At 36.1% G+C, this 24454-nt stretch overlaps 2 protein-coding genes and 1 long non-coding RNA gene across 5 annotated transcripts in view; 1 reads left to right on the forward strand and 2 right to left on the reverse strand.

The window, feature by feature from the left end:
* The window catches only part of LOC143149229 (gem-associated protein 7), a 54027-nt gene extending 29574 nt beyond the window's left edge, over nucleotides 1-24453 (forward strand). The window contains exons 3-4 of one of the 2 annotated variants that reach the window (XR_012992726.1): nucleotides 22883-23238; nucleotides 24315-24453. The gene's annotated coding sequence lies outside the window, so the exon portion shown is untranslated. Of the gene's footprint in view, nucleotides 1-22882; nucleotides 23239-23359; nucleotides 23706-24314 lie in introns of those variants that run through there. The other variant, XR_012992727.1, reaches the window with a different exon arrangement.
* LOC143153050 (uncharacterized) lies at nucleotides 3682-6084 on the reverse strand. Of its 2 annotated transcripts, XR_012993706.1 has the most exons (3): nucleotides 5770-5855; nucleotides 5281-5537; nucleotides 3682-4807 (listed from the first exon to the last, which is right to left on the reverse strand). It is a non-coding gene; the product is annotated as an uncharacterized LOC143153050 (long non-coding RNA). The 2 variants fall into 2 exon arrangements; XR_012993705.1 differs by having other exon boundaries at nucleotides 3682-5537; nucleotides 5826-6084.
* LOC143149194 (uncharacterized) lies at nucleotides 7814-17261 on the reverse strand. The gene is made up of 7 exons (XM_076316362.1): nucleotides 17165-17261; nucleotides 15698-16170; nucleotides 14030-14278; nucleotides 13478-13951; nucleotides 9851-10076; nucleotides 8723-9063; nucleotides 7814-8399 (listed from the first exon to the last, which is right to left on the reverse strand). Exons 2-7 carry the CDS (start codon nucleotides 15756-15758, stop codon nucleotides 8215-8217), a joined length of 1536 nt encoding a protein of 511 aa, XP_076172477.1. The 5' UTR covers nucleotides 15759-16170; nucleotides 17165-17261; the 3' UTR covers nucleotides 7814-8214.
* Nucleotide 24454: the final 1 nt, after the last annotated feature.

The following is a 24454-nucleotide window of genomic DNA, read 5'->3' on the forward strand; positions in this document are numbered from 1 at the left end:
TAACGATACCGTACGTGAACGCGTTCGATTCTGTTTGGACTGACTATTCACGATGAAACCGATCGCACGTAAATACGAAAAATACGGAAAACGATGGAGCTCGAACGAAACATGGAGCGAACGATTAATGAGATACTTCGGTATGTTAGGTAACTGATATTCAAACGGAAAAGATATTTATTCCTTTGCTGTTCAATTTGTGGGACGGTGTATATCTTTTCGTGTAACGTCGTGTTATCGATAAACGTGCACTTTTCAAATAGACTGGAAGAACTTAGATCTCGGTGACACTTACGATCAACGTTTAAAGAGATTGTACAAATTTGAGTATATTTTTGTATTTAACTTTCGCAGTAGCAAGTAATTCGTCACTTTTAAACAATCGATCGACCGACTTCATTATTCCTGAAAGCATTTTTGTAATATTATTCGATCGACAGTCTTTTTTCCAACGAGTAAATAAAGAATGCAAAGAAACAAATGTTACTTTTAAGCGAATGAACGCAGTTCTCGATTTTATTGTTCTTTGCGGCCGACTTCGTGCGTAACGTTGTTCGGTAAACAAAACTCGAAAATAATTGTGCGATATTTTTTATCCGCATTATTTATATCCATTTCCGTTGCGAACGTTCGTTTGTTGCGCAAAGAACAATGAAAAGAAACCATTGGGGGAAAAAAAGTTACAAACTAATATCTTCGCCCGTGATATTACCGAAGTTCATCTAATATCTTCTGAGAAGAAAATACGAATTACCGTATACGATTACAAGTTTATTATACCAAGCTACGTAAGTATAATAGCACTTTGTAGCTTCTTTTCCTTAATTACCGACCATCGTCGTTGTTCCATCCATGTAAATCCGTTGTACTTTATTTTGTTGTTCAAGGCTGGAACGAGCGTTACTTTCCTGGGCAATTGAAGCGGATTGTAATAATTATTTCTGCTTTCGACATTGTTTGTCGCGACTTATGAAAGAAACTCGGCGAGTGCGAATCCAACAATTTGGTAGAACCGTATTAATCAATTCAAATTGATTTACGTGTACGTAGCGCTTCGATGTTTGTAACTATAATGTTTGTAATTACCAATTTGTTGTTGTATATCGTGCACAAGTGTACCAACAGTCGTTTCAAGTCTGTTGAGACTGTTTGTGACCCGAATTGTACAATGCAGAAAAAGGGAAATTCGTTCGGTTAGAGTACACTTCGTTTATCGAGATCAGAGTACACATTTATCGAATTAATAAGACAATGCTTATTTTGGTATCGCGATTCGTTCGATTGCTATGAAAATTTCCAAAAGTCACCGATCCCTACGAATCCACGAACGATAAAAGATCCTCGATAAAATATATTTTCGTTAAACGAATATTTAATTACGTGCCACTTTAAACGGTGGTACGATTTAATTATGCAATTGATTACGTGTACAATTTACGCTTTCATCTGCGGTGCATTTCATGAAATTTACTCCGATGTAATAAATTATTGCGGCTCGCGATCATGTATCATGGTAGCTAACGAGAAGGTGTAGCAAAATAAAGTGATTAGGTGTAACCACTATAATCATAAATTCGTTACGCGAATACGAAGACTCGAATCGATGTATTCGATATGGCTGGTACTAACCATCGTTAATTTTACAACTACCTTCTTATTCAGAAATATTTCCACGAATTAGAATTCCATTAATACATCGTACACGCGTACACGATACAAATTTAGTATGCTTTTAACGGGTAGATTGTAAACTTCGTTACGAGCAAATTAAATCTGATGGGAAATGGACAACTAACTTATAATTTTATTTAGAATTAGACGTGTGATTCTTCGAGTCTGATTAAAAAATGGTAACGCGTTTGACTTTCCGCTGGGTAAAACAAAATGGAAGTATACGTCCAACTTCTCGCAACGAATGTGAAATATGAAAATTACATACGGCACATTTCTTGCAAAAGTGGACCGCTGCAACTATTATGTCGATGTAAATTAATTCTTACGCTGTGCGAATGTCTTAACACTCGCAAAACGTATTACCAATTGTCAGTAACCAAGTTTTCCCAAAACGAACCAGATTACAATGAACCAACTCTCTTTAAAAATTCATTCAGATCGCATTTTCTTTGACAAATTTTTCAACTTTTCTCGTCGAATAACAAACGTTTGTAAATATTCTTCTCAGCCGTGTAATAGCGAAGAGTTTCGTTATCTTGCCTATCATAATTTTGCACGTGTTGCAGTATCGTTTGAATAAAAAAAGAAAAATAGAAGAAATACACGAAACGTCACTGATCGAAGCTGTTCGCAGGCTACGATGAATTAACAGCTTGCCGCTATCGGCCATACGATTCACGTTCGCGGCACGATGCAGAAATAGACGTAATTAGAAACGCCAAGTAAAACTGTTCCACGTAGCTGTCCCTGTGACTCAATTCGATCTAAGCTAATAATTCATGGGCGATCTCGAGCAAAGAGGTGAGCTCATTGTTTCGCGTGGTTCGTACAAATCGTATAAGTCTAAAAGCAATCCGAGCAGTCACCATGGTCTTCTCTTCCTGTTGACTGTTTCAGAATCTTAATCTCTCGCGACCTTGGCCTATCGAGGTAAATCCAATCTATGAATAGAGAGGAATTCGATAATCGTAGCTTTTAAAGCGCCTCGCAAAGGGACGAGAGCTCGTTGAAAGTAACAAACCGGGGAATTGTTCGGTTGCTATTGTTTCTTCAATGGTAGACTATACGCGCGTGGTTATCATCGTAGTAACGTCGAAACACGATAACAGTTTCACAGATATCTTTGGACGAATTTTTCGCGAAAGTTTGTATCTTCAACCGCATGGAAAACATGGAGGATCGACGTTCGATTTACATTTGAAAAACATGCACATTCCACGAATCGATTGTGATTTATGCAGTTAAGCGTTTAATTCGTTTTTTCTTTTCCCGGATGGTAACCCGCGTCTGTATTTTTCCACGCGTTTCATAAATTATTAACCAACAGTCGTTTCGATTCGAAAACTAGATGCAACGTTCTTCAGATATACGGATAAAAATTTCTGAACGATCGATTGTTTACACGAAGATGTTATTCTTGTAAAATCTGGGAAATGTGTATAAAAATGAAGTTTCTAAACAATGTTTCCCTTTAGCTTCGCGGAGTAGATACTTTTAGTTTCGCGCGCGCGCAATTTTAAAAGATTCTTGCGTAAAATGAAATGAAAATGTATCGTAACTGATTTTTATTCTAGTTTCATCTCTCGCGATTCTTCTATTTTTAATGAAATTGAAAATTAAATTTAACGTTGCATCACGCGTAGCTTCGCGTGTATGTGTATTTATATTTGCAAAAGGTTCGTCGTTACGAATAACGTGAACATATTTACGAATTTTGTTAAAATTCATAATCGTTGCAAATTAATGCAAAAGGAGCCAATGAATTATTTCTTCGAGAACCGAGAGAAATTGTATCGCAAAGATGATAATTTTGTTCGTTAAAATTTCATGTTTCGAAACAAATCGTATCACTATCTATACTAAATAATGATTAAATATGTCGTGATTCTTGTTGTCGAAAAATTGTTATTATCTTCTTTCTGCGCCTCATCTTTAATAGAGTATAGACTACTTAATACGCAAATAAGAAAATACGATTAGACGTGTGCTGAAATTTCACAAAGTATGATAAATAACAGAAATAACATTTTTAATGTTTAAAACTTCTTTCTACGTTTGTAATTAAATTACAAATCCAAGGTACGTCTACGGACACAATTTTACAATATTAAATGCAGCAATTCCTGTTAAAAGTGTCGAGTTATAGTTATCGTGTCCATTAAGAACAACAAATAATTCTTGAAAAATCGACGATCTAGAGTTCAACGATTTTTAATATCCACGTACGATATTTTTGTATATGCAACACTTGAGACGCATGCATGACATTTCCAATTAAAAGTCTATTCTGCCGTTTAGATTCTTTCTCAAGATAGACGTTGTTGGTCAAAGTCGTCGCTTTCGAGTCTGTAATTAAAAGTTTACCATTAAAAGTCACGTAGAACATTGACATGCAGCTTTATCCAACGATATACAATACCGTACACATTACAATTGTAATATTTCTTAAATTTACAAAACCGTACACAATTAAAAAGTTCGATTCGCAACGATGAAAATTTTCTTCCACGCCTAAATTGCTATTAAAAATCTTAATTTCACGATTAACGCTGTATCGTTAAAAAAGAAATGGTTTGTTCATTTAAAATGTTCGCATAAACGAGTACAATGTTTGCGCGAAATAAAAAAAAAAAAAAAAAAGAAAAATTCCCGATCCATCGAGCGATCGTTTATTCGTTAATTATTCGATGAGAATAAAATAAAAATTAGAAACGTTCTCGATCCATTTTCGATCGTTTTTCGAGACAAGTCGAAAATATTTACGAATCACATTTTCTTTTTATGATCGATAAACTACTCGATAGATGAAAAATCGTTGTTTAATTTCAGTTTCGTTTACTCGTAACGATGAAAATTCTGGGAACAGGTTGCAAAACGCGTCGTTTCGGGATCATTTCGGGAAACTAATCTTCGATCGTCATTTCGGTTAATTCTATCGCGAATGAAACGTGTATTCATTTCCGTAAATGACGTTCCTGGAACAACTCGAAGAATGGTTTACTAATTTAATTGACCACGGACAGTGATAATACACGGATACGTGATAATTACGGAACCGTCTGGTGAATTAGACGTCTTGTGTATGCACGGGGATTTTCTAAATCGTTACTGGCTTAGTCACTTCGAGCAGCGTCTGAAACGATACGATTCATTGAACAAAGATACATTATACTTAATACGTAATTTCTTGTAACCATTCCAATCGATACGTTCAATCATGCTTCGCCACCCGCGAACAGTTCAATAGAAATATACTCTAAACGATCGGACGAATAGAAGTGGGAATAGAAAATAAAAAATTCTTTTCGTTAATTCTATTGCTCGCTGTAATTAACGAAACAAATTTTTTCTATCTACTTCCAGCTCGTCGACGTAAAAAAGAAAAAAGAAGTAATTACTTTATTCGCGAAGTTGAGATTTCTTTTATTAAATTTCAAGAGCGATACGCACGGTTCACGGTGATCAAAATTTCCTTGAATATTTTCAAGGGATATAATTTCGATATTACACGTACACCGATCAGTAGAGATGAAATAATCCGTGAAGTAAAAAAGGAACGTACTTTGTGAAATTAATCGTGGAAATTCTGATTAGTTTTAATTTTACCGTTTCAAAGTTCTCTGCCGGATTATTATCGATAATTAAAGAGACCTTGTACTTCGGGGTTTTCCAAATCGCAATTTAAGTTTCGACTGCATCGACGTCTTTGTATGCAACGTTTCCACGCGTGTGAAGATTACTTAAGATTTTCCTCGTCGTGCTTCCGGTGAATGAAATATAGGTACACGCGTGGTACGAGCCATCGACCAACGAGATTCATTTCGTTGTTTTTCTTTTCTTTTTTTTTTGTTTCGAGAATTCCTCTAAACGAAAATATAAAATTAACTTCATTGACTCTTCTGTGATTTCTTCTTCGCCAACACTGCCCAATTGAACAGTATTATGCAACTTGAGGTTGTTTCGTGTTTTGTAAGAATCAATAAGATTGGATTGAATACTCCAGTGGGCGTGATTTAAAATTTTAAATCACTACCAAACGGAATACGATTTTAAGGTTAGGTTTCACGAATTATATTTTACTACTGCTATACTTACTATTTTACTATTTCACGACTTGTACATCGTCTCTTACGCAATTAAATATTTCTTACCGTATTTATTATTATATCACACAATTTAAACGCATACATTTTAATATTCATAGACTGTTTTATCTTCCGAACGTGCGGTGAAGAAGAATACACGTATGACTGAATCTTCACGCGACAGCTTGCATACGCACCTCACATATTAGTCGAATAAAGCAACATAAATCTACGCGGGAACAAAGAAAATTGAACAGTGTTCAAACGAAAAGATGTTCTCGCTTTGTGTTCGGGTCTATTTACGTAGCCTCTTGCCCGGAAGTGAACAGCGAACAAAACAATGAAACTCGAGAAGACTTTCTATTTACAAGATTATACTTCCATGTTTATATCGTCGTTATTACGAAATATTTTACGAAGTCATTAACGCGATACTCGTCAGAGATGTTTTTACATAAACCTAGAATACAATTATCATATTTTTTCCATTTTTCTATGCGATTCGTTCATTGTTCAAGTACGTCGCGTGCTATTATTGCATTCAGGAAATACATTAAAAGACGATCACTGTGAAAGGTAACCTTGCCTTTGACTGCCAGAGAAATCATCTTTGTGTTATTGTATACGAGCGTAAATACACGAGTAGGAGGATCTGAAAAATGAACATTCGCGGTTTTGCGGTTCCGTACAAAGTAGATACAAGTATCGAAGCGGTTCTTTCTTCCGATCGCATGAATGAAAGTTTCAAAACGTATAGTTCGTGCGCGATGATAAATCGTTCGAAAATCGAAAAACGATACAAAAAAACCTCGTATACGTATACTATATCGTACGATTATTTATGTGACACAATTGTCACGAAAATATAGGTTTTTTAAATATTTCTAACGAACTGTCGATTTTCGTAGTTTCTTAAAATTTAATAACCAGAAGAGTGATCATTCCATCGTTCTAGTTTAAATTTCTAACGAGAGTTTCGAAAGTTTATATCGAAGGAAGCTAACCGAGAGGAATTTTTAGTTTCGTTTATCTCGGTTCGAAGGTTTTTCTTATTGATGGGCGTTAATCGGTCGAGGTATAGTTTTTATTAGACTGGCTAGCAATGAATAATCAGACGTTGTGGTCGTGACCTTCAATCCAACCGGTGAAGGTATACCTCGATCCTCGGATTTCTACGATACACGAGTAGTATTGTATTTTTAAAGAATATGACTTTCTACAGTCTTCGAGTAGGATTTTCGAAAACAACTCTAATTTTTGCGTTAATTGGCATGGATATGCAAGGATTTACTCTTCCATCGAGTTTATAATTTATTTTAACAAAATAAAGTCGTGAACAGATTTGAAAATCTAACGATAAAATGAGAATACCGTTGTCGCTGTAACTGTGATCCGATTTTTTTTCGTTCACAGTTTAAATCAAACGATATGTCAACATTTTACAAAAATTTACTATTGCTGATAAAATGTTCCAATTATGATTACGAATAAAACCAAATTCAGAAATAAGCTCAAAGATGAAAATTTGAATAATCCAGCACTAGAAAGTTTTCAATAGGATACGGAAATTTTTCCATCTATTTCTTTTCAAATGATTCAAATTAGCCGTTCGATCGTCGCAACCTCTGCTTTCATACGTATCGAACTGCAATAGTTTTCACACTTAGGTAAGATCACTGTATCGTCGATAAAACAGAAAATTACCATTCGTTGAATTTTTATTTCAACTAACACTGTACCACAGTCGATCGTACAATTTTTATTTCCAAGTTAGCATTAACTTGATGCTTTCAAAATCAAACTGTAACGATATATCTCTCGTTTAGTAGGATACACATTAAAACTGATCAAACAAGATATAAAATAGTCATTTTATCTAACCAGTGTCGGTATCGTAAGTTCTGAAATACCGACCGGATAAAATATCATTGGTTTTGCGACGACCTCTTCGTTTAAGAACGACGATTTTGGGAACTATGTTCGATCGAATCACCAAAGTAGGTAAAGAAATTTCTGATCGATCGAACCGAATCGAATCGGTCAATATCAACGGTTCGTTTTCCTTTTTATTTCAAAACAACGGTAAATATACATATTTCTCTTATTAAATACGTGTACTCTGTTCCTCGTTTTTCGTTGAATCGAACGTTTATTGCGTACCAAGTTTTATTATTTACAAAGAATATTATTTTTAAAGACTACTTTATCAGGATACGTATGATACTTTCGATCAAGATTTAATTCAAGAATATTTTAAATACAGATTTACGATTCTACGAAGTCTTCGAATCTCGATCGGTAAAATAAGTTAACAAATCTGACGAAAAGAAGAAAACATATATCGGTTAAAGAAACGAGTCAATATTCGGTAACGGTAGAAACCGTTTAGTCGTTTTTAAATATTCGGTAACGTTGAATCGATTTCAAATTTTTCTAGCAAATTTCTCGCGTTTCTTCATAATTGTATTTCGTCGTAGTATGGCCTGTAAGTAGGATGCCATTTGTGTATACGAATCGTTGGCTTCCTATTTTCCCATCGTGTTGGCTGAGACGAAACTTGCAACGTAATTGGTCCACTGTTTTGCTCTCGATACGGTTTCACGTTGATGTTCAACTTCGGCGGATGCGAAGCACCGTGATCTAGAAAAATTCCTATTGTTAACATTTCCTTGTCCACGAGTGAGACGTACCATGAAACTTCATTTGTTCGCTCGCGCAGAGTTCTCGAAGTGGATTATTCAACAATTGGAACAATATTTATTTGATTTTTTTCGATGAAAATGAAACACGATTTTTTTCGAGTTTCAAATCAAACATTCTATTAAATTATATATTCTCCATTTTGGAAAACGAAATGACTTTTCCAACAATTCAATATTTAACGTTGACGATGAAACGTAAAATAAATTCGATGCGATCGATATAAAAAAATTGTTGCAAAAATTGCTCAAAGTGCATCTCACCATTGTTGTTATAATTCGGATGGATATTGGTCCAGATCGGTTGTCTCTGAGGCCCTCCTGGAAACCGGATATGCATTCCTTCTGGAAGAACGATGGTTTCCCCGCTCGATGAGGCAGAAGAATGTCCAGAACCGACCGAAGAGGCGGCAGCGGAAGATGCGTGGCCATTTTGAACGGTTCCAGATGCAGAGGCAGCCGCAGAACCGAAACCGAACGAATGAGCATTGACGTTTCCTTGACTGCCATAAACGGGATGATGTTGACCGACTGCTTGGCCCACGGCACCCGAGACTCCTGTCGATCCCACGGCGAGCGACACCGATTGACTTTGCGAGATGACCCTGACAAAATACGAGATATAATTTCGTCGTTTGTCGTTACGGTGGCCATTTTTCTTTCATAGAGAACATCGAAAAACAGAGAGAGAGAGTTGATTCTAACGAAAAAATTGTAATGAAAGAAAACGTTGGCGTGAAAATAATGTCGATATGAAAGGATACCTGTGTAAACAAACTCTAACGTCAAATACTAGTTTATTCGAATAATATACCAACGTTCGAATACTCGAATAATGTTACTCGAATGCTCGAATATTCGAACGACGATATTCGTGTATTCGAATATTCGAACGACGATATCCGTGTATTCGAATATTCGAACGACGATATTCGTGTATTCGAATATTCGAACGACGATATTCGTGTATTTCAATATTCGAATAAAGATATTCGTGTATTCGAATATTCGAACGACGATATTCGTGTATTCGAATATTCGAACGACGATATTCGTGTATTCGAATATTCGAACGACAATATTCGTGTATTCGAATATTCGAACGACGATATTCGTGTATTCCAATATTCGAATAAAGATATTCGAGTACTAAAAAATTCGAACGCCAATTTTCGAGTACTCAAACATTCGAACGACGATATTCGTGTATTCGAATATTCGAATAAAGATATTCGAGTACTCGAACATTCGAACGACGATATTCGTGTATTCGAATATTCGAATAAAGATATCCGAATCCTCCAGCGTTCGAAATTTGTTCCCAGTATTCGAAAACCTGTCGAGTATTCGAACATCGAATTTTTCGAATAGTCCCTAACAGTGAAAACGTACGGATGGTTGAAGCTGGTGCTCTCCGAGTAACCGATGCCTTCAGGGCTCACTTGGAAACCCAAAGAGTGTGCATTGTTTCCCGTGTTTACGTTGATATTTGTCGTGATGGGAATAGACAACGATCGTTCATTCTTCGCGTTGGATTTCCTGATGACTTGCTCCGGTATGAGCTCCGGTGGCGTGTTCCATCGTCGCTCGTCTTCCTCCGCGTGAAGAGCGCGATCATCTGCGAAATGAGACGCGTATTCCCGTGACACATTTACACCAAAGAGTCTTCCTTGGCTACGATTTTATCACTCTTAGTGTCTCGCCTTAAAGAGAACACCTTCGAGAGTCGAGACGTTTACACGTTGCTACAAAGCACAGATGAGAAACAACTTTTTAACCATTACTCGTTCCATAAATATTTCAATTTAAATTGTAGAACGGAATATTTCGCAACGAACCGATCAAAAATAAAACCGTCCGATCGGATAATTTCGAAACTTTCGAAAAATACTGTTTCACGCCTGGATCTTCCTATTATACCGTCATCGCGTATTATCAGTGTTCTTGCAACCATCGCCATATTGGACCAGCGTTGTAATTTCACATTTAGAGAAAATTGATCGTATTTGATAAAAAGAATAAACTTTTTCAAAACATTGACCAAAATGTTACTTTCTCTGCTATCAGGACCCAGTCAATTGTTATCTTACGTAACTTCTATAAATTGCGAATAAATACACTCCGTCATTTGTGCGTTATTTTTTATTCCTTTTACCGTTTACCGATTGGTCCAAGCTGGAACACCATTTGTCCAACAAGACATCGACTCTTCGGATCGGTTCAATTGCACGTCATCGATTTATAAATTTTTTTCCAACGTCGCGCGACGTGTTTAAAAAAATTGGATCACTCGACTCAACGACGCACGTTACGATCAATTTATTTTCCTTCTCGACATTCCTTGGGAACGTTTCAGTTTCCCCACAACGATCACTGTACACTTTTCATGTTACCGTGTCTCGAGATACGAGATAATTCTTCACGTCATTCGAATAGTATCCGAATGATACTCTCCGAATATTTGAACCACCGTACTATTTGAATACCGAACTACTCAGACCGCGCGGATAATTTTTCACGTCATTCGAATAGTATCCGAACGATATTCTCCGAATATTTGAACCACCGTACTATTTGAATACCGAACTACTCATACCGCGCGGATAATTTTTCACGTCATTCGAATAGTATCCGAATGATATTCTCCGAATATTTGAACCACAGAACTATTTGAATACCGAACTACTCAGACCGCGCGGATAATTTTTCACGTTATTCGAATAGTATCCGAACGATATTCTCCGAATATTTGAACCACCGTACTATTTGAATACCGAACTACTCATACCGCGCGGATAATTTTTCACGTCATTCGAATAGTATCCGAATGATACTCTCCGAATATTTGAACCACTGTACTATTTGAATACCGAACTACTCATACCGCGCGGATAATTTTTCACGTTATTCGAATAGTATCCGAATGATATTCTCCGAAGTCGCGCGAATCTCTCGCGAATCGCGTGTGCCAGGAATTTAGAAAACGAGAGACGACTGCGCCGCTACGCGACATATATTTTTCGCTTTATGGAATTAGTATTATTTACCTGCCCGCGCGACCATCAACACGAAACACAATGGTACGATGCAAAGGCTGCTCCTAGCCATGTCTAACAACGTTCTGACTTCTGCGCTCCTACTCTCTGCCCTTTTTTAATAAGTATGAACGACCTTAGAGTCCTTATTGATATTCAACGTGTGTCCATCCACGTAATACTCTTCGACGAATGGAGTTACAATGGCGCGATGACTCGCGCGCACAAAAAGGAGAGGATGCGATTTTCGGGGAATAGCGATCGATTTAGGGCAATGCAATCTGGGAGACGAAACTATCGAGCGATTAGAAATTAATCGAACCCTCACGACGATTTATTATTCGTTAACTGAGATTCCCTCGAAGAATCGGTTCAAATTCATTTTTAATGGAACATGCACGGTTCAGTTTTCTTTTCTTTTTTTTTTTTATATTCGAATTTATTCGAATTAGCGAGTAATGAATTTTTTTAAATGTTCTTTCCGAATCAGTTTATATGCAATTTCGTAAGCATTGATTAGTAATCTTACGTTAAAACTGGAGTCATGGTCGGTCATTCGTTTCTATTATTTCGTGATTGATCGACCTCGTTTCTCACGGTGACCTAGATCGTATAGTTTTAATACAAATCTTTTGGATAACTAATTCTATGTTATCCGAAAAGTATTCGCGAACAAGAAATCGTTACTTTCACCGACGATTGTATCGGTTTAAAGGTCGTTCGAAGGTCACGTTATTTAACACGACAGAGATTGAGTGTTATCCCTGTCTTTCTGTTACGATACAAAATATGATTTTTATTTAGAAAACCGAAGGTTATCTTGAAATTTTGAAAATTACAAACGGTAGAAGGAATTCGAATAGTACATTTATACTCGCCTTCGAATTGTACAGTTGCATCTTATACGTTTGTGTTAATTTTTATTAATATCGAAAAGTAAAAAATTGTCCTATCGAAATATATATCTGTAAATACGAGTATTTATCCTCGAGTGAACGAAGCAAATGAAAATAAAAAATACTCGATTGATTAAATTTTTCATCGTTTAATTTAAATATAAAATTGTAAACGTACCACTCAAGATAATATTCGCAAAACAGTGGGCAGAAATTAATAAAATAGGAAAATTGAAAAGAACTGTACATATTTATGAACACCGTGTATGGTCAAATGTTGACCAAATCGAAATGAAGAATAGGTTTGTTATCGGAAAATAGACACCTTGATGAACGTGGACCGTGTTCTGAGTTAGGAACCATAACACGTTGATCAACGTAGCTCGTGTTCCGAGTTAGGAAACAAAACACGTTAATCAACGTGACCCTCTCGATATACGTTAAATAGATTGGAACTATTCGGTTAATTCAATATTTTAATAGCTTATAGGTGTTTAAATGTATATATACAAGCTACGAAAAATTTCGAATATTATTGTTCGAATACTATTTTTCAAGAAATAAGTTGGCAGACAGACACACCTAACCACATTGGATAATTCAAATACTACAAATATCTTTTACGAATGTAGAAAATATTCGAATATCGGCGGTGTACATTGTATTCATTACACGGTATTCGAATAGTATCCGAATTATATACTCCGAATATTTGAACCACCGTACTATTCGAATACTCGACTACTCAGACTACGCGGATAATTTTTCACGGTATTCGAATACTATCCGAATGTTAGCTCCGAATATTTGAACCACCGTACTATTTGAATACTCGACTACTCAGACTACGCGGATAATTTTTCACGGTATTCGAATACTATCCGAATATTAGAACTAGCGAAGTATTCGAATACTCGAGCACGAAAGAATTCGTCAAGCGGCCGAATACGAAATTCCCGATTCTCTTTCACGTTTGCGTCGTTATCTCAAGGTATACCCTCGTTATCGAGTTTGTAGGTGTGTCTGAAAATGATTCCCTGCGTCGATATAATTTCCCTGCTCGGTCCGACGAATCGTTTACAGCTTACTCTCTGCAACATCAATCGTAGAACTTGCTATCTTTTCGTTCCGTTCCAAAGCAACATCCGGCTGTGGTTTCGCTAGTTCCAGCGTTGCCTCCAGTTCTTCGAGCTTCACCGTCGACCCGGCCTTTTCACCATCATCCCCCGGTACCGTTTCATTCGCCACGTTTTCATTCGCGACTACGTCAGCCGGTGCATCGTTGTTTTCTATAGGTGCTACTGTTCCCTCTTCCGAGTTCTTTTCATCCACTTTGGTCGGTGGCGGGGTTTCTTTATCAGGGTTCGTTGCAGACGCAACCACGACCCCATTGGCGCCGTTTGTCGCTTCGGTAACACTTTGTACCTGGTTTTTTTTCGTATCTTCGGACGTGTTTACCTCCTCGATGATCAATGGCTCGTCTGACTCCTCCGTTATCACAGAGGGTTCCTCGTCAGTGACCACTGGGGCCGACACGGTATCGCAAGGTGGCGCCTTGATCGCTGTTACGGAGATCGATTCGTTTGAGAGAAGTTCTCATCGTAAAACCACACTTCCCTCGTAATTGTCCGGGTATTTACCTTTGTCGAGCTGCTCCACGGCCTGGAAAAGTTCCTTTTGGGAGTTCTCCAGCGCCAGAACCTTCTTCTTCAAAACAGCCAACGCGAGATCGTCCTCGTCGGTGAACACATTGCTCACCGAGAACGTCGGGAACGATGGTACCCAAGAATGATGGAAATTCGGCCAGTGCTTTGATTCCGACTGAAACATCCTTGTGTCTCGGCGAGTTTCAATATTTACTGACGGAGGATCACTCGAGAGCGGGTTACCTGAAACAGGCGTAGCTAAGGTACAGTCGAGCTTAACACTGGCCAACTATGGCGTTGCTCTCTAAAAGATTAGAATAATTCGAGGCAGTTTTATTCTTCTTGTTGCACGATTAAGCGCGAAAGTGTAACATTGCGCGAGATAAAGATGTAAATATAACTACTTGTATTTAAATTCGATTCGAGTGTAATAGGTTGATCGTTATTTGAAAAAATTAAATTCTTCTGTATCGAAGCAGGTGCTTCCGTAGTGAGCACATGCTTGTACTTTTAAAAGTAAATTTTTATTACACGCTTCGATCAACGCGTAGAGAACAATTTCTTTCTTTCGTAACTGCTTTGTTAACGTCGTGGTATCGATGTGTAGATCGTGTACACTGTCGTTCAAAAATCGAGGATCGTGTAGTATTTGTCCAAGATATTCGAATAAGAATTAAGTCGTACAATCGAGTTGTAAAATTGTGACGAATACTAATAAAACGCCATAAAAAGGGCGAGACTTTGTAACTTAGCACCTTGAAGAAGTTCTTTGTACTTTACGTTGAAACGTATACTTTATATTAAAATCTCACCGAATGGAAAATATTCTTATATTGTACATACAATGTGAAAATAAATAATTGGAAATGTTGGAACGCGAATGAAAGTATCCCGCAAGGAATTTTTATTTAGTAGCTGTAAACAATCTCGAGATTTTTGAACGGTGATGTACTTTCTACATCGTTCTCCACGATTTGTTGCCAAGTAACGTTGAGTCATTCACGGATATGAATTTCCTTAAAATATTTTTTTGCTCCAACCTCTTAACGCTAATGACACGCTAATAGCCGGTCCAAACGTTTCCATGACCATAATTAAATTCAAAATTCGGCTCGTCGTGTTGAAAACGGTCGGTTGTCGGTCGTGTTCGAATTATGGTAGTTGTTGCTCGTTGCTTATTTTATCTTCGAACGGCACAACGTTACAACATTGTTTGAAAAATATCTGCGTCATTGGATATCCTAGAACTATCGGGCGATCGGGCATATTGTTGTATTTAATCATCGGAATGTACGATAAATCATAATACAATCGATTTATGTTTCCTTGCCGATGCAAACGCATTTCTCGGTTTTTACTTAAACACACGAATGACTCACGTTATTCATTCTTTAAGAACACACCTTACTCATTGTTAGCGGCTACGGTGTGCGCCTTGTTCGAATTAGGTATACTTCGATGCCCTCGACACAACGTGTCTCGTACAAATGATTCAAAATACCCGGCTCGAATAATTCGAACATTGAATGCAATTCAAATCGAGCGAATTTAAAAGTCGAGACGAGCTGTATGCTAAATAATGAAGAGTACTTTGCTCGGAGTTCTTCAAATTTTATATTAAAATTACGTATCGTGCTAAGAACGAATATCGATGAGAGTTACCTTTAACGTTGCGTTGCAGCGCGAAGAGAACCGTGAGTACCAAAACCGTCACTTTCAACATGGTGAATTTTAAAGTTCGTTGTTACTTCTTCATAAGTCGTTGCAATGGAACCAAACCCTTACTGAAGCTTCTACCTCCAATGACCGATTTATATACCTTAGCAGCACCACGACTCCGATAATGTGGAACCCATTAGGGATCGAGTTAACGAGAATTTCTGGCAGACTTTATCTCTTCGAAATAGTGGACTATTCCTACTGCGTATTGTTTTCCCTTGTGTTTCTTTGGTGTCATCAAAGTTCTTGGGAGAAGATAGAAATCTGGTTCCATTCTTCCAGGTCACTTGCGGTAAGTGCCTCGAAACGCAGGCGTATCAGTCTGTCCAAGAGCTTCTTTTATCCCGAAAAGTATTTCTCGTGATTGTTGACAACAGAATATGAGATTTGGTGAGAAAAAAAAATAACTGTAATATCTTTTTAAAAGAAGCTTCGATGAATATGTATTAGTAAATGGATACAGTATCCAAGTTCTGATCAGGACTGCGACTATTCGAATATTTTGTAGGTATTCGAATGTCACGAATAAACTTCAATTGTTTGGGTATTCGAATATCATTATTCGAATATTTGAGTATCCGAATAGTCGAGAACTCGAGTATCGTTATTCGAATATTTGAGTATCTGGATAGTCGAGTACTCGTATATTATTATTCGAATATTCGAGTATCCGAATAGTCGAGTACTCGAGTATCGTTATTCGAATATTTAAGTATCTGGATAGTCGAGTACTCGTATATCGTTATTCGAATATTCGAGTATCCAAGTATTTGGGTATACGAGTATGAGCGTTCGAATATCATTAGACAAATAAGAAAGTATTATAAAAATTTGCACAAAATACGATCGCGTTTATCGAAAAGCAGAGACTCCAATTACGATGAAATCATTACATCGTTTATTTTACTATTTCCATCGTACACGTTTCACCATTCGCAATGGTGCACAATAAAGATACAAAATAAATATGCAAATGAAGATCTGAAAAATGTTCGTACATTGTCGATCGTACGAGACAAAAAGAATTCTCAATTGAAACGATTCGTATGTTGATCGAAGATCTTCGCAAGAGGAAGATTCGATAAAGATCGACCCCGGAAACGTTAACAACGTATAAACAAAATTCCCATTGACTTGTCCGGTAAGCGACGAATCGCACAATGGCGTTCAATGTTTATGATATTTCGACGGACGTTATTAAACGACTCTCAAGAGTTATCGTACCAGTTGGAGAAAAAAAGAATGTAATTTTCTCACGAAAGTATTGTTACCGACGATGAATCGCCATCGTTGTTCCATAGACGGTGTGAAACAACGGGCACACGTAGACGTTGCCTCGCGATTCACGTACCTAGGCCATAGGTAGGTCACTCGTCTTGACATTGAACCCGAGGAGGCAGATGTACTTACCTACCTACCTCGCCTTCGTAGACAATGGACGCCTCTGTGAAACGGAACGAGCGGTCGTCCAAAGCCTCCGTGGATTAATACGCAGAAGGTAATCAACTTTCGCGATTGGGTATTCCCCGGCGGCGTCATTCGGTCGTATAGAGACAAGAAATTTATCTAGCACCAGTGCCACCAAGGATTTACGTAAATCGTCTGTTTTGACCAACGTCGCCGAGATCTATCGCAATATTTACGCTAAATTAATAAAAATTCGAACAATCTCAATCCCCCCTGGAAAGTTCCGAGAGCAAAACGTTTATCGAGAACTCTTCGCGGTAGAATCGTGATCGCTGCGCAAGCGGTTTTCATTTAATCGATATTGTGCTAATACGTAATACAAATGTGTGAAAATAAAGTCTCGGTTCTACGATCCGTTAATCGTAATTTTAACGAGAATTGGTATTAAATTATAAAACGATACTTGTTATTTTTGAAGCAATACGACCAAATATCTTCACCAAAAAAATTTCTCAAGGTTAGAATTCATCATTAGAAATTTTATCGAATTGAAGCAAATTTTCCTCTGAAATATTTCTGCTAAGGTAATTACTTATTAACGACGTCGCTGTTAAAATAATATTTTTCATGGACGAAATTATTATATGCGGCATGAAAACAATGTTATTGAATAGCGATTGGTAGTTCTTGCAATTTGTGCGGTATCGATTTTGTTAAATCTTTCACGAATTCAGGTACGTTGCTCTATTTACTCTTTTTTAAATTCCATTTCGAACGTTTTGACGCAACACGATGATTTGGTACACGATTCTAACTTCCTACTTCCTCGATGGGATGGAAATCTCACGATCGACGATCATTCCGTAACGTTTCAGACATATTACGTAAGATCCATTCATGTACCTACCATTTTCGTGGTATCTTTCGGAACTCGTGTTGGAAATAACGCGCACTTTCCGTATTAAATTTATCAACACTTTTTTTGTACATTACTAGGTACATGTGCCTCTCGTTTTATCAATTATTATTAATTCAGAAATTCCAAATAGTAGTGTTAACACAAGTAGTGAAACACAAATTGTAGTGTTAATTATTGATACATCCACTACAGATTCAAATATAGAAAAATGTTTCAACTAATGATCATAATGAACGATTATTGAACCTTAATGCTCTGATAACCTGCATATACACGTTATTATTACTTCATTTACAAACTTTCGTTCATTTTGCTATATCAATCATACCTGTACAAATACGTTAACCCGTTTATTGTTCAAACGTTGACATTTTCATCGATATTTCGTTTCGTATTATCTTCAGCTGTGTCTTTTTACTTATTTTTCAATCGATGCATTTTACATACACCGTGAATATGGTTCGAGTGTTCTAAATTGGACAGTTTTCAACAAAAGTAGAGATAGTACTGAGCACATCGTTAGAAATGTCCTTCGTGTAGTATTACGACGAGTTTCTGCTCATTCATTGAACCGCACCACTGGAGAATGTATCACTTTAAACTTTGAACACACTGGTACCGTTAACGCTCGTTCTGCTGACAGTACCAACAAGAATACAAGAACTACAAAAAATAACACGTCACTTTTTTAGAATGCATACAAAAATTGTTATTGTCGGAAGTCGAAAGCACATTCGATATATGTTTGTGACATTTATAGAGTCGAGTCTACGCACAGACCAATCTTAGATCAATTTATACTTACCTACAAATCGTAAGAATCATTTATTTTTTATTATACGTCAGGTTTTCTCAATTCACCGTTAACAATCTTAATATTTTATTTTTTTTTTTTTGCAACAGGTAGAGAAGGTGTAATAACATTTATTACCTATAAATGTAAACGAAGCAAATGCTTCTTTGAGAATGTCCCATTGTATTCTGTATTTATTATTATTGCCAGCACATGTATACAGTGTATATCTGATTTAATCGATTCAATTTTTTTTAATAAGAACTTGACGAATCGAGATGTTTTAAGTTTTCAAGGTCACCAGCAACTTTTCATCTGTCAGCTGATAAGGAAAGTAAATAGATTTGTGTATGAAATAGTTGTATTTCAGATTTTCTTCTATATAAGGAACTAATAACATTTGTGGAATACTTTCCAATATCAAGTGGAACTTTTTCCAATCGTTCGTTCAATCGATTTTCGAAGAATTCGATATAAGAACAAAATAGTCAGTTGGATCAAAAGTTATTTAGAATTTATCGAGAGAATGCTGTTGACAAACAGTTTAGTAGAATCGGAGTATGCTAGCTCAGTTTGTCATTAAGAATTATTAACGATGATTTATGTACTTCATTGCTCCTAATGAATGTAAACGAGATACAATTAAGATACTTTCATTCCTTGGAAGAGCACACTTTTCAGCAAATAATAATCGTATTTATTTTTTTAAATTTGTAATTACCCAATCAGGTCTTCTGGAATCGCATACGTTTATATTTCCTGTTTTATTTTTTCTTATATTCGTATAATACGCGATAAAAACGTTAAATATATAAATGAAAGAAATCTAGATTTAAAGACGCCAGCACGTGGTGAGATTGGTTACACCCTATTTAACGGAAGTGGAAAATAAATTGAAAAACTACACTTGAAGCGTTTCTGTGTAACGTAATTTGTATAATTACCAACGTGATTTTTTTTATCCAACGATTCGTGTAGCACTTTATGTAATGGCACGAGCTTGAAATTTCGATCTACTGTTTGATCGGTTAGGAAACGATTGGTGGTAATTTTCAAATGGGCTAATTTGTAAAGTACGTTATAAAGTAGGTATTTAAAATTGAAGTATCCAAAATTAAACGAAATGGCGAATATTAAATCTATTATAATAAATTTCTTTATTACGTATACGTGTAAATATAAACACAATATTTATGTGCATAAGAAACCACGTGCAGATAAATATCTATTAAACCTGATCCGACCTATAAATATTGTTATAAAATCTAACTCCACCTAGAAGACTCTGTTGTAAAACCTAACCTCACTTAAAAATGCTGTTACAGGATTTAACCTAACCTAGAAATGCTATTATGTAACCTAATACAATATATACAAATTCCATTGCAAACGGCTGGGTAGTTTTCATTATTATTTGAAAGTTAAAGTTTTAATACATGTTTTGTTTTCACTCTACTGAGCTTTTCCATACATCGTACAAATTTGTCCCATCTCTTTTACTTGTTGCTTCTAATTAATTCTTTGGGAATAATTCCATCGATCATCCGAAATAAATCATCGATGCTACTCCCCATCTTGACCAAGGTGATCCATCATAGATCGTGAAATTTTCGCAGAAATTTATGTAACAATGTCTCACTATACATTTTGCTTCAACGAAGGAACCACGACGTTGACGACAGATTCTCCGAACATAGGCAGCAAAAGGTATCAATTTGTTACTTGCTACCCAATAATTAATCAACCGCAGTATCGACCTAATCGATACGTCGATCGAATCGTTCAGGTAACGCGAGCCATTTGCTTGTCCATCTTTATGCGAGATTTTGTTCTTTTTAAAAGAAGAAACAAAATGCCTGACGAACTGCCTTCAATTATCCTTGATCGATCGCCACTCGAAACAGGATGTAAGAGCAATTACGTTTCGATGTGTCGATTATTATTTATCGCAGAAGCGCAGTTCTTCGCCGGTAACAACGAATGAAAAGTTAATTTATACTTTGGAACATTTGAATTATTCATCCTGATTCATTCCTACGGAGACCTCGATATTTGAATCTCGTCCCGTTCTATGATTTCAAATCCTCCTACGAATCGAACGGACGAGTGTTTTCGAAAGGTGTAAAATTACGCGTAAAATTTCTCGAACGATCGATGCAAACTGAACGGTGAGACGAATAAACGTGTAAACAATAAATTTCTCCTATTTGTCACGATGAGAAATCTCTCGAAATATCGTCGATTCTTTCTCGTATAAACGAAAACGAAATACACGATTTTTGTAGACTCGATAGAGAAATAAAGAAATAATTTACAAATTATAATTATTAAATAAATGTACGATGCAACCGTGAACGAATGATGACCCGAAACAGTAAGAAACTAACGTAACAGACGTGACACAAATTGAATGTTCCCTTACATTTAATAATGCAGCGATAAATTGATATAATAATTTTAAATAACGAGATAAGGAGTTTATTTATTCTCCTCACATTATCATTGACGTATGTATGTATGTATTGCATACCTCGTAACTAGAAAATTGGAGAACCGATTACAAATACAAGTACATCTCGTCGTTTCAATTACGAAAGAGAAATACCTACCGTTTGATTGTTGTATTGGAAAATAAACGAGAAGATTGGAAATTTATGATCATTCGTAAGAGAAACAAGCATGGAAATTGAGTTTCCTTGCTTTCTATTACTTACTCGATCGATTACCGTATTCGTTTAAGAGAAACTTTAAACATTTCGGTTATTTATTTACCATCGACTAAAAAGAAAGAAAAAAACAGAAATAGCTTGTTTTTACGATTTGAACGAACGATGTTTAATGGCGTCGGGTATCGTCGAGCGTCATTTAACACTGACGCAAGCAATGATTTATATTTCGGACCAAACGTGTTTTGGCAACACTCCCATTTTGTAAAATCATTTTCCTCGATGTTCGAAATTTGAATCCGCAACTGTGCGCGTTTCTCGTTCGCCGAATGGGAAAACTATTAAGTATTAAGCGTTTTTCTTTTTTTCTTAGCTATCACGGGGTTATCGATAACTGATGCAAGAATAACGATAGACACTGTGAAAAGGAAGAAAGCTACATTTTCGATTATAATATGCGCAACAGCAAGGTTATTAGATCATTGTGGAAAGTAAATGCGAACGACTGATCTTGTTTCGAATTCAACGCGAACGATTACGAAATCTATGAATTGATATTTAAATAATCGATTCAAATTCCATCTAATTTTAGTCTGACGTTAGTTGTAATTTTTATTAGGTTGTTGTACGAAGGGAATGCAAAGGACTGATTTTTTTTTACATTTACTACGAACGACACCAAATTTATAAAATCAAATCGATGTAATGAATTTTTGGATTCGATCTAAATTAATTCGAATGTTAATTTTAATCGTTAATAGACTGTTGTGACAACAGATTTTGCAAATTGATCATCGTCATTAAAAAAATTATACAGATTCGATTATAATCTTACGTTTCGATAGTCTAATTGCATCGAGTACACGTACTGCCTTTCTATTCGTACTCAATTAATTTTTTAATAGAAGCATCTGTAGTAGTGCGTAATAAAACTAGATTGCGGTTAAATTAAATGATCACACAGAAAAAACACTAATGAATCTTCACATAGTCATATTAACATAGATCAAACTTGCAGATCAGGCAACGGGTAACACTACTTGTACGTTGAAATTAAAATAAGAAGACAAGACTGAAGGCAACTCGTGTAATGCAATTAACATGGCATTAATGGTTCGGTTACAAATATTATTTGCTCAATTTGTTTTCTAACAATTAGTAGTGCAAAAAGCTAGGCTAAGACAGCTCAAGTGCTGTTACAATTTTAAAATATCACAATGTTATTTTACCTTTATCTAACTAACATTGAACGAGATAAATCGCTAATTTAAAATATTAAAATTTGATACTATATTTACTTGACAAACATTAAATGAAATAACATACCTTCAAATTTGTTTCAGATCCATTTCAAATAGAGTAAGTGTTGCAAGACTTTTAAAAGGGAGTGTGTACGTACCTATTTAAAATAGATTATCATAAATTGCGTACGAAGGATTTACAAATTAGAATATTGATATTAAAAGAAAACAGTTCCAGAGTGTAAATCAAATTTTACATTTCTCTCCTTTTTCCCCCTGTGGTGAAATCTGGAGGGAAACTTTTCACGAGGAAGAAAAAAGGGCCTGGCGAAGGGCATTTGAAACTAGAGAGTGAAAGCGTACACTCGTCCCTTGACGAAGAGACCTAAAAGACGTTTAGTGTAATAAGAGCCTCTTGGTTAAGGGAATTATCACGTGCACAGTTCGCGCTTGTAAAGGTGAGTGCCACTTGAACGCGTAGAAAGTTTTATTCAGTTTTACTGTAATAAGTACTTTATCTTATTTCCCGAACAATTTACATTATTATCGATGTATTATATTTACGATTCGCACTTTTAGAAAACCTTCCAGTTTCGTACCACGAGCGTTATTTGTTCAAGCGAAAAGAATTATTGAACCGCTTTATCAATGTTTCAGTGTTTAAATAAGTATTTGTTCATAGAGGAGGTTAGAAGAAATTGGTTTTTTGTTACATTTTCTACAAGTGTATGGAATATGTATTATATACCGAAATTCGAAATATGAATTAAATTAGTTTCTTAGGTTAATTCCTTCTTATCTTTGTAATTTTATTATACGAATAGCATTTTATATTTTTATACGTGTACTTGTACGTTCTTGACTCTGAATCAGCAATTGTTGATCAGATTAAGTAACAAGGTTTTACCGGTATTGGCGTAGAAACCTTTTAAACGCAACTTCGTCAAAACTATGTTTCAGAAAATGACATTTGAAAATGTAATTGATAAATGCACCTGAAATTTTATACACCTCTTCTCTAAACATCCCTTCGTAGCATATACTGGAATTGTGAACATACCCCCCACAATTTGTTTACAATAACAGAAAAAAATTGAAGAATGTCTAGAAAAATCGGTACTCGTCACCTTATCCGCCGCCATTTTGTTACACCTCGTTTTTATTCGACGATTTTGGTACCTGCCTGTACAGACAACTTAACGGATAAAAAATCATTTCGAATATTTATTTCGAACCAACAACCATGGACCAACGTAAATATAAATATAACTTACGTTCTGGCCTATAATTTTTTAAATATTAATATTTTTGTCGTATAGAAATTTGTCTCTTTCCCGAAAATGTATAAATCTACGAGCAAAGTTATGGATACTAATATTTAGTACGGTTAATAAACGTTCTCACTAAATGTTAGCGTAATTGTAATTTAAGAGAGAAATTACAATTACACAATTTTGGTCGAGGGAAAACGAGTACTCTCTTAAACGATATTGAAAGAAAATTGTTACCACACGAGCTTGATAACAAATTGCAGAGACAATATTACTTTTTAACCCGACGAGGGTTATCCCCAATAATGTTCGCGGTTTCGCGCGACCGTGCAACATTTCGCACGTGGAGACCACGGAAGCGAACGGAGGCGAGGAAGCAGCGACGAGCGAAGACTATATAAGA

Source organism: Ptiloglossa arizonensis, chromosome 1 (genome assembly GCF_051014685.1).
Source record: "Ptiloglossa arizonensis isolate GNS036 chromosome 1, iyPtiAriz1_principal, whole genome shotgun sequence".
Classification (NCBI taxonomy): domain Eukaryota; kingdom Metazoa; phylum Arthropoda; class Insecta; order Hymenoptera; family Colletidae; genus Ptiloglossa; species Ptiloglossa arizonensis.